This window comes from Phalaenopsis equestris, unplaced genomic scaffold, assembly GCF_001263595.1.
Source record: "Phalaenopsis equestris unplaced genomic scaffold, ASM126359v1 Scaffold000761, whole genome shotgun sequence".
Taxonomy (NCBI): Eukaryota; Viridiplantae; Streptophyta; class Magnoliopsida; order Asparagales; family Orchidaceae; genus Phalaenopsis; species Phalaenopsis equestris.
The window spans coordinates 1,648,969-1,658,547 of record NW_018165201.1 but is presented as its reverse complement, the minus strand read 5'-3'; the positions used below and the strand labels follow the sequence as shown (position 1 = coordinate 1,658,547).

The following is a 9,579-nucleotide window of genomic DNA, read 5'->3' as shown; positions in this document are numbered from 1 at the left end:
CCATCTTTCCTTAATATGATCACTTGTAACCAATATTTTATTATTATTATTACTTCCAATGCATTTATATTATTCAAACTCTCGTGATTTCTTATGTTAGTTTCTTAATATGTCTTTTTTGCTCTTTTCTTCTTACGAAGTTTATTCTATAAACCACTAGAAATTATACATGGAATTCTTATGTTAGTTTCTTAATATACATGGAATTCTTCTCTAACAATTGAAGTTAAAAGATGATAATTTCTCACCATTCAAATTCCACCTCATCATATGGTAGTAATTTATTTTGATTGATCTCTATGTATTGTTAAGACAACCATCTAAAACAATTACATCATATTATGTGGTCAAGCTCTCTCTTGGAATCACCATTGTAAACTTTAAAAATCCATGCAATAAGAAATCTATTTATGATTTAATGATTCCACTTTTACAACTAATTGTTCTTCTCATTCATTAATGTGTCTTCTATTACAAGATGATAAGTTATTTATGAAATCAAATATAACTTCTATCATTGTATCTACATCTCTTATTTTATAAGGGCCATAAATATCTAAACCTCCTCTAATAAATATTCTTTCTTCATTAATTCTAAATTATAACAATTTTTCTATATTTTTGGAAAATTATAATTTTAATTTGTCTTCTAAGCTTACTTAAAGACCATAAGCACTAACTACATTCCTAATGCCATCCCAAATAATTATTTTAGTAATATACCTATTATTAATCTCATTCACCTTTATAGCTTTAACTCTTTATCCACACTTATTCATACATTCCATTTTTATTTATTTATTTTTTTTTTTGGCAATCTTGCCAACATATAATGACTAATAACATTCCCCAAAATTCTTTATACTTAGCCTTTCCATTTAGTTTTTTTTTTAAATATAAACAATCAATCTTTATTCCTCTTTTGATCACTTTACAGACTAACTTGTCCTATTTATTGTAATAGTTTTTTTTTATTTTAATATTAAATTCAAAACTAATTAACTCTTTTTTTAATTTTTTTTATTTTAATATTATTCTAATCAAAATATCAACAGGTGGAAAGTAGTAAAAGTAGAGTTCTGTAAACAGGAATTATGGAAGGACTTCTCGTCCAGTTTGGGTTGGGTCGATCAATTTACATCAAGCAACTATGGGTGGGTTAATTTGAGTTGTCCAGGCAGATTTACCCATTTTCTCCCATTTTATGTCAGAATTAGATTAGATCCAGTATGGTTTGCTGGTTTCTGACTCTAGTCCGATGCGGGATTGCCGGAATAAACTGTACATCGTGTTAAGAACACCCGAAAAACTGAAAAAAAAATATATAACTAAATTACTCATCTTTAAAGCAACAACATCAGCTTCCATCTTCTCCACAGCTAAAGTTTCTCAGACGTTAATTTAGGCTTCTGTTGCAGAAAGGTGAGCTGATCAGCAAAGAGGAGATCCTTCATATATTTCAGTTGCTGCCATTCTTTCTCCATCAGCAGCTCCAACTCCTCAAAATGCACTAGTTTTTCTTGGATTTCCTTCATCTGGAAATGGATATCAGCATGACTGTTTAAAATAATAAAAGGAATAATGAGATATCTCGGCAACTGCGGAATAGTAAGTACCTGGACATCCACAATGCCTGCTATTGATTGTTCTATAGCCTGCTGTTCCGTGTTGAGCTGAGACTGTGCATTAGCAGCAGCATCTTTGTAAACTTCGGAACTCTCATCATCTTGGGTCAAAAGTGCCAATGAAAGAAGAGTTTTAGTTTCTGGGCCGATTCCAAAAATTAAATAGAAATACATCGTTCCCAAAAATGTAAAGCTTGGCAAGTTAAGTTAAATTGTATATTTTTCATCAAAAGCAATGTAAATAAAGTAAGACGCTGCTTGAATGACAACAGCTCATTTACTGTGAAGAGAAATGATTGATACCTTTTTATTAACTGATAAGGCATATCATAATAGAAATAAATGTGTTCTAATATCAAGCAAAGTTTTTTTCATTATTGCTGGAACATATAATAGAAGCAAGGCAAATGGCACAACATACTTGCTTCCTCATTTTCTTGATTGTTCATACCAATCTTTCCACCATTGTCATTGTTGATACTGGAAAGTTCAACCTCATTTAAAGCAGCAATGGCAGCATCTGTTGCAGTTTCAGTTACTTCTGGGCCAGCCATAGCAGCTAAAAAGGCCACCTGAGGAACAAGAAGAAAATGAAATTTTTCATAAACTCGAAAACATTCAAGGGAAGTGAAAAAAAAAACCATTTTTAACACAGATTTGACAGCTTTGCTGAGCATTGATGCCAGCATCTCAAATGAAAAAAAGCAAGAACATATTTGCAAGTCACTTGAAGCTTAGCCGGATAAAACTATGTAATGAATGAGATCTAGCTCATGTCATAACAAAAGGATAAAATGAAGCAAAAATATTTTGGAGATCCACACTCTGGTGCCAGTATTTCAAAAGAAAATTAGTTATCACATCTGTTTGGATCTGGAAAATTCATGGGATCATTCACTTAAATTATAAATCAGTGCTGATAATCCTTGACAAAGGAAAACATTTCCACGAACTTGCAGTAAAAGCATTATCTGGTTTCAAAAAGGTTTTTTTTTTTTTAAGTCTTCCATTTAACCCAATCTTCCCCTTGTCCTTCACTCCAAGATGTTATAAAATACGCCACTCGTAAAAGATGATAAAAAAGTTTCATCATAAAGAAAACCAAGCAAGGAAAGATTCTCATTTGGAAAAGTATATGGAGAGATGGGCCATATGTAGGGCTTTTCAGCATTTTCTTCTAAACAATTGAATTGAAATTTAATGAACTCCATCAAATTACGTTTAGCCATAGGATCATCATCTTGGTTTTGCACAAATAATATAAAGAGAAAAGTGTCAAAATGATGCCCTGACTTTTTGCAGCAAGTCATTTTAGCCTCAGAATGTATCAATGTTTAAAATTACACAATGGGGTGTTGAAGCGTTTTTCTTTCATGAGGCGAGGCGTGAGCTTCATATTTAACAAATTGTACAAATTAATAAATATTGGATAACTATAAAATGTGAAGTAATATTAATATTCCAACTTATTAGCACATAAAAAGTAATATAACAACATTCAAAATGAATAAAAAGTAATAAACTAAGCTGGTTATAATTAAAAGTAACTGGTTAATATCCAAACATGAAATTATAAAATAAAATGGGTTATACAAACATTAAAAACAGAAAATTAAAACATCAAAACATAACAAGTTCAACATAAATCTCTCTCTCACTCATACTAGCCCCACTTAAACAAGAATATAACAAGTCATGAACATTTGAATTTTTAAATTTAAAAGTTATCTCATCACCCAATTGATTTTCATTAGAACCATCGACATAATAAATTGTTTATCTCATGCCTTATCCTTAGTCGTATTTATATGCTCTCACTTTTCATTATCTTTAATTATAATTACCTTTTTAAAAAATAATCATCAATAAAAAGATTAATAAAAAATAATAACTATGTTGATAATTGGAACTTCAACCACGAAAATTTTTATCAATATTTTAATTTTTATTTATTGTTATTTGGTGTGTGAAGTGTGAGAACTAACAAGAAATGTAAATTGATATTACTTTTAATTTTATTAAAAAAATGGTGGATAGCCTCAATTGGTAACTTTTTTAGAGCACGAGGAGCTGGAAGTTGGGGTACTTTCGACCTAGTTAACAAAATTTAAGAGTTTATATAAAGGCTATTTTGACATGGAACGGTTCTCCATTGTAACGACGCGAGTATTGTAATATGTACAGTTGAAATTTAAGGAGACTGAGCGGGATTGTTAAATTTTTGTCGAACAAGTAACTCTGTGTGCAATTAAAGGAATCTAATTGAAAAGTTCAACACAACATTCCATGCAAATTTTAGTAACTAGATCTCCAGTAGATTCTCATGCAGCAAACGGCCATCTATACCCCATTTGAAGTTCATTTGTAAAATTTAACACATTTAAAATCTTCAATACTCCAATATTCCTGTAAGATTCCTAAGTTGTTAGTCATCAGCTTACTATTCCTTTCCTCGATGTTAAAAAGGAGGCTAATGTAAAAAAGAGTGTTTACACAGAGGCATCATATTCACTTTTCCACTCAGAACCGATCCATTACATGTATAAATCCAAAATCCTCTGCTTATAAAAATAAATAATATATGGCTTAGAAATAGCCAACTAGGAAATAGGCTAGTTTCGGCCAGGTTTTCTTTAAGCCAAAAATTTCATTTTCAGTGGAAGCCAAAATCACCTCCAATTTGCTGGTCATGATAACTTGTTAGCTTCTATTTCTCCCAATGACTTGCTTCCATTTTCAGTTATATCATCTTGCATGAATGTGAATGTATGTAGGTAAGTAGAATTTTCCAGAAGTTAAAGTTTGTTAGAGACTTTATGACCTTACTAGCAATTTTTTTTTTTAGGAAAATAACAAAATGTGGAATAGGAATGCAGAGTCAAAAGTGAGACGACTTGACACCTGAGCCATTATGGGGTTGCTTGCATCAGCTAAAGGTGTTAACCGCCTTTTTTTTGAGAGACTTGGCTCTGTAAAATCAGCATCAACCTTATCATTTTCATTAAACTCTGGCGGCCCCAAGAACTGCTCCCCAGAAGGCAGCTTGATGAACCTGGCAACACAATCTTTTTCATTTCTGCCAACATGTTCTGCCACCTTTTTCCAATCTTCACCATAATGCAAAACGGCTTCAAGGAGGTGAAGGGTCTCTTTGTCTGTCCACTCTGTCTTTGTTTCTTCACTAAGATCAACACGTTTAAAATCTGCTGAATTAAGACCAGCACGATAATTGCCACGGACAAAGCACCTTGCACAGAGAACCATATCTGTCTGAATTTGATAGAAAAGAAAAACGAAAGAGTTATGAGATGTAAGCTCATTTCTGAATGCACAACACTAGTCCAAAAAGTAATGTATAAAAATAAATGAATTGCTAGTTTATATGGAGTTTCAGAAAATAATCAGGGGGTTTGGTAGGAAAGAATCTACGTGAAAGCTTTATCTCCATGTTAAAAGTAAGATAAAAATTTGAGTGTTGAATTTTCCTCTGCATGTAACTTCAAAATGATAATCATAATGGTATGGTTTCTTCAATCAAGGGGAAAAAAATCAAGCAGTAATAATCTAAAATATATATACAGCTAAACAGGATGCTATTTTCAAGCATATTAACTTAGCGCGGCAGATTTTTCCAGTAAATGAACATTGAAGGTTTCTCTTTAGGCACAATTGTTATAAACTTGTAGATAGAAAAGTTTCCAAAAAAATTCAGCATATTCAATGTGATTGGTAAATCAAAATCAGTACATTTGAGGAACTTTAAAAAAGGCTTGTGAAGCTTACGATCAATATTGATCTTTAACCACACCAATAAATAATGGGCCTAACAAATTTATTACTTTCAAAATATTTTTTCTAATTTAATCCAACCAAATGAGGGCTCAACAAGATGGATAAGCATTCATTTATGCAAATCCCCATGTCAACAAGCAAACTACTTAATAAAAAAACATATAAGAAAAAAGGTCCTAGAGTTTGATCTCTTGATGAAGAAGTTTATTGATGAAAAAGGAGATTATTTTGATTTCGGCAAAAAAGTGCACAAGCTTTCGAATAATTATCATCATTGTCACCATTAATCCTATGTCAATCATTTAAGATCAACTTTATGAATCCTAATTTTCCTTCACTCCTGTTAGTGTTGCAAGATGTTTTATGCTTACTCTTTACAAATCTTTTTGAACATCTATCCATGTTATCATAGGCATAACCCTTTTCTTTATAATCTTCTAATCTTAATTTTATTACCCTAATATATGCATTTTTTATTCTACAATGTACATTTCCAAAATCTTTTAAGGATATTTTCAATTACTTCTTTAAATACATGGTACTCCAGCCATCCTTCTAATCTATTTATTGCTCAACTCATTGTTCCTAGCTTTGCCATAAATACATCTTAAGAACTTATTTTAGAAATCAATGATTTTTCATTGCCAACACTCAAATCCATGAAATATAGCAAGTTTGATTACAATTTCATAAAATTTATCGGTAAGGGTTTGTTTGGAGCAGCTACAGCTATTTGAAGAAACAATTGTAAAGTTGCTCCGAAAAAAATTTTTCAAGTAACTGCAGTGGCTATTACAATTTTTGTATTTTCAAAAAATTTGGTAGTAGATTTTTGGTGGGTGGCGCACTTAGCTAGATCAGGTTGTATAACGTAGCCTTTCCACCACAGCTTCTGGAAAAAGCAGGAAAAAAGTTGTTTCCCCAAACGCCCCAGCAACGTGCCCCCAAACCCCCAAACAAATGCAAAGGCTTCATGATATCAAGCTTTTAAAAAATTGCAAGCAACAATAAGTGGATATATTTAAATTTTATTTAGTTCTTGATTCTTGTAGCCATGACTGCCTAAGGAAAAATGAAATGAAGAAGAAGATAATCAGCAGGTTTTATCCACTAGGAGATCTAAGTTTGTTGACTATATTGATAATTGCCCATATAATGAGATTGTTAAGAAACTCTCAGCTCAAGTCACTATAGTTATAACCCTAAAAAATCAACTGGCTCACACAAAATATGGTCTTCGATGAGAGATTTCTAGCATTAGATGCGAATGAACAAGGTCAAAGGCTTATCCCAAGAATCATGGCAACTAATGACTCTCAACCAATGCCTTTTTATCGAAATAAATCCCAAAATAATCATCTGAATATTTATTTGTCATCAATTTATTTCCAAAGAATCATATTTTTCTAATTTAGTCCCTCAGCTATATGAAATTCAACCCAAATATCATCACTTGAGATAAAATTTTGATACAAATTAGGATACAAAAATAACCCCAATTTAGTGCTCCATTATACAAAATTGATCCCAATTTAATTCTTGGGAGATAATTTGGGATCAATTGTATATAATTAATGGACTAAATTGAAAAAATGGTATACTTTGAGATGAAATTAGCCACATATAACTAGTCATTGAGATTTAATCCATTTATTATTATATTTTTCCATGTCATAATCATTACACATTCATGTTACTAACCATGATGGGCTTGCAACAAGGCAAAATTGGATTGAGACTAGGAACATGAATACCTAGTTTCTTCAAAATTATGTGACTCAAACATTGAGACCATAGTAGCCAAAAACCTGGATATTAGTGTCTAGGTTGCTTGGAACCTAAGCATAAATATCGAGTTCGGCCAATCACATTTTTGTGGCAAAATTGTTTGAAAGAAGAATGATTGAAAAATATTAGAAGAGAACACATTTGATAAATTATTAATAAAAGGATAATATATCGATGATGGGATGATTCAAAGAATTTCTAACACTGATGCAATGCAAAAAAAATCAAATGGGATATGAATGATTTATGGATGGCACTAACCATCCATCAAGAAAAGTTGAGTGCACATGATATATAATAACAATTGAATGTATATCAATAAATATTAATTAAGGAATATGTTTCGTCTATGTCTAGTCTAAGGGCAAACTTGTCTTTTGTACGTCTAAGGGCAATTTAGTCTTTTATTACTATTATTGTTGGGTATAAATAGGCTTGTTATGTCCAGGGTTAAGTTTATGCATGAGATTGAGTTGTGAGTCGTTGGTTAGGCTTTGGGAGAGATTTCCTACATCTCGAATTGTAGGAATTGGAAGAGATCGCCTACCTCTCGAATAATAGGTGCTTATCTTTGTATTCTCATTGAGTTGTTTAAATTAATGAAATAAAAAATCTGTTCACCCAAAATTCTACGAAGAATCGTGTCAATTTTTGCTCCAGATCGTATCAAATTGGTATCAGAGCAGTCGGTCCCGAGAATCAAAGAAGAAAGATCGAGTGCCACAACTTCGATCCATGTCATGACAGTGAAACCCACAAACGATTTTTGCGAAAAGAAGAATCTTGCGCACTTGTGAAGCTGATCGGAATACAGTTACAGTCACAGGAAGCAAAGGGATCACAACTTTCAGTGATCGGGAAGCTTTTCAATGTACAAAATCATGATGGCAATCAAATGACGGGCCGCTACAGTCGCGATGGCGGTTCTTGCGTGGCCAACGCTCGTGATACAATTGTTATTACAGCAATCTACGAGGGCAACGACAGGCTCGTGTCTTACAGATGAAGACAACGGCGTACTCGCAGCCTTACCAGAGGGATTTTTTATTGTGTTTGGTGTCCAATTAAAACGGATGAAAAATTCAAGTGGGTCCCACTCTAAAAAAGAAAAAAATTGTATTGCGTCCATTTTAATTGGATACAGGACGCAATTTGTGTCCGGTGTCAGGAAGCAATAAAACCTCTACCAGGGGACAATCTCTTTGCGAACCGTCGCATGGAAGGCAACGACGGGAAGTGACGTACAGAGACCCGAAACTCCAATTCTTCTCTTCCTCTCCCGTCGTCTATGCAATCCCTTCGCGATCATAGCTAGTTAGGAAGGCCGCGGCGAAAAACTGATTTTCTCTAGTTCTTGCAGCATCCACCCCTTATGACAGGATCTTAACTACAGTAAAGCTATTCGAGCTATCGGGCTTACGTGGATCAGTGCTTTATTCCAACGGACTAGATTTTTGCTACTAATTTCAACTTATAAACACATTTCACTTACAAAGCTATTGTATTTTAGCTTACTTGTACATACATTATTCAAATCGACGACGGGCATACGTTCTCGCAATATAGACCCTCAAATCAATCAACGAGAGTTCAGCGTGCAAGTGCTTTCATGCTTTGTGATCCAAATTTTTTTGGGAGTGATGATAACAAAAAAAAGTTGATGATTTAGAGAAAAAGTTCAGGAAGAAATTAGCCAAATCAAATTTGAGATAGAAGAAAGATTTAGCACCATAGAAAATAGGTTTTCTTCCATATAAAGCCGAATGGACGACAGATTTGAGAGCATAAGGGAAATGTAAAAAATTATGAAAAAGATAATGGAGTTTCACACAAAACTGGCTCCGCCCGCCATGAGGTCGAAAGACAATGTCGGGAACGGACTCCAACAATAACAACCAAAAGGATTCGGACGACATGAGGGCAGCGTCACACCTTTAGGCATATAGGGAGTTGTGGAATCGAGCAAGGAAACCCAGAGTGGACATGAGCGATGGCACTTTGAAGAAATAATATTACATTCAAATGACTTTAACAAACAAAAGAAAGCAAGATTAAAGTTGACATGGATGAAAGAGACAAGTGAGATGGAGTTGACAGAGATTTTGGAGATTGGTAAGCCACGGGATGAGTTGTTTAGGACTACAATTTTCTCTAAGATTGATTGGAAATAAGGCCACCAATCGATTCAGATGTGGCCAAAGGATGTACACAAGACTATATTTTGAACTTCTATAGGGCACTTATGAATTCCTGATAAAATGGAAAAATGGTCAGATAATGATGCCAGGTGGAAGCCGCCTAACTTGCCAAGCAGCAGTCTAATTTTTTTACCACCTTTAGGACAAGGTGCCTTTTTCTTTTCTTTTTTTTTTTT

The 9,579-nt window shown here is 33.3% G+C and overlaps 1 protein-coding gene across 1 annotated transcript in view; it reads right to left on the bottom strand.

Moving 5' to 3' along the window:
- Positions 1-1,112: 1,112 nt before the first annotated feature.
- The window catches only part of LOC110030812 (SWI/SNF complex subunit SWI3B), a 26,776-nt gene continuing 18,309 nt past the window's right edge, over positions 1,113-9,579 (bottom strand). Inside the window, exons 4-7 of the mRNA XM_020733738.1 lie at positions 4,527-4,895; positions 2,047-2,197; positions 1,617-1,726; positions 1,113-1,535 (exon numbers count right to left, since the gene is read on the bottom strand). Coding sequence (XP_020589397.1) covers positions 1,380-1,535; positions 1,617-1,726; positions 2,047-2,197; positions 4,527-4,895 — 786 coding nt within the window. The 3' untranslated portion in view covers positions 1,113-1,379. The remainder of the gene's footprint in view (positions 1,536-1,616; positions 1,727-2,046; positions 2,198-4,526; positions 4,896-9,579) is intronic.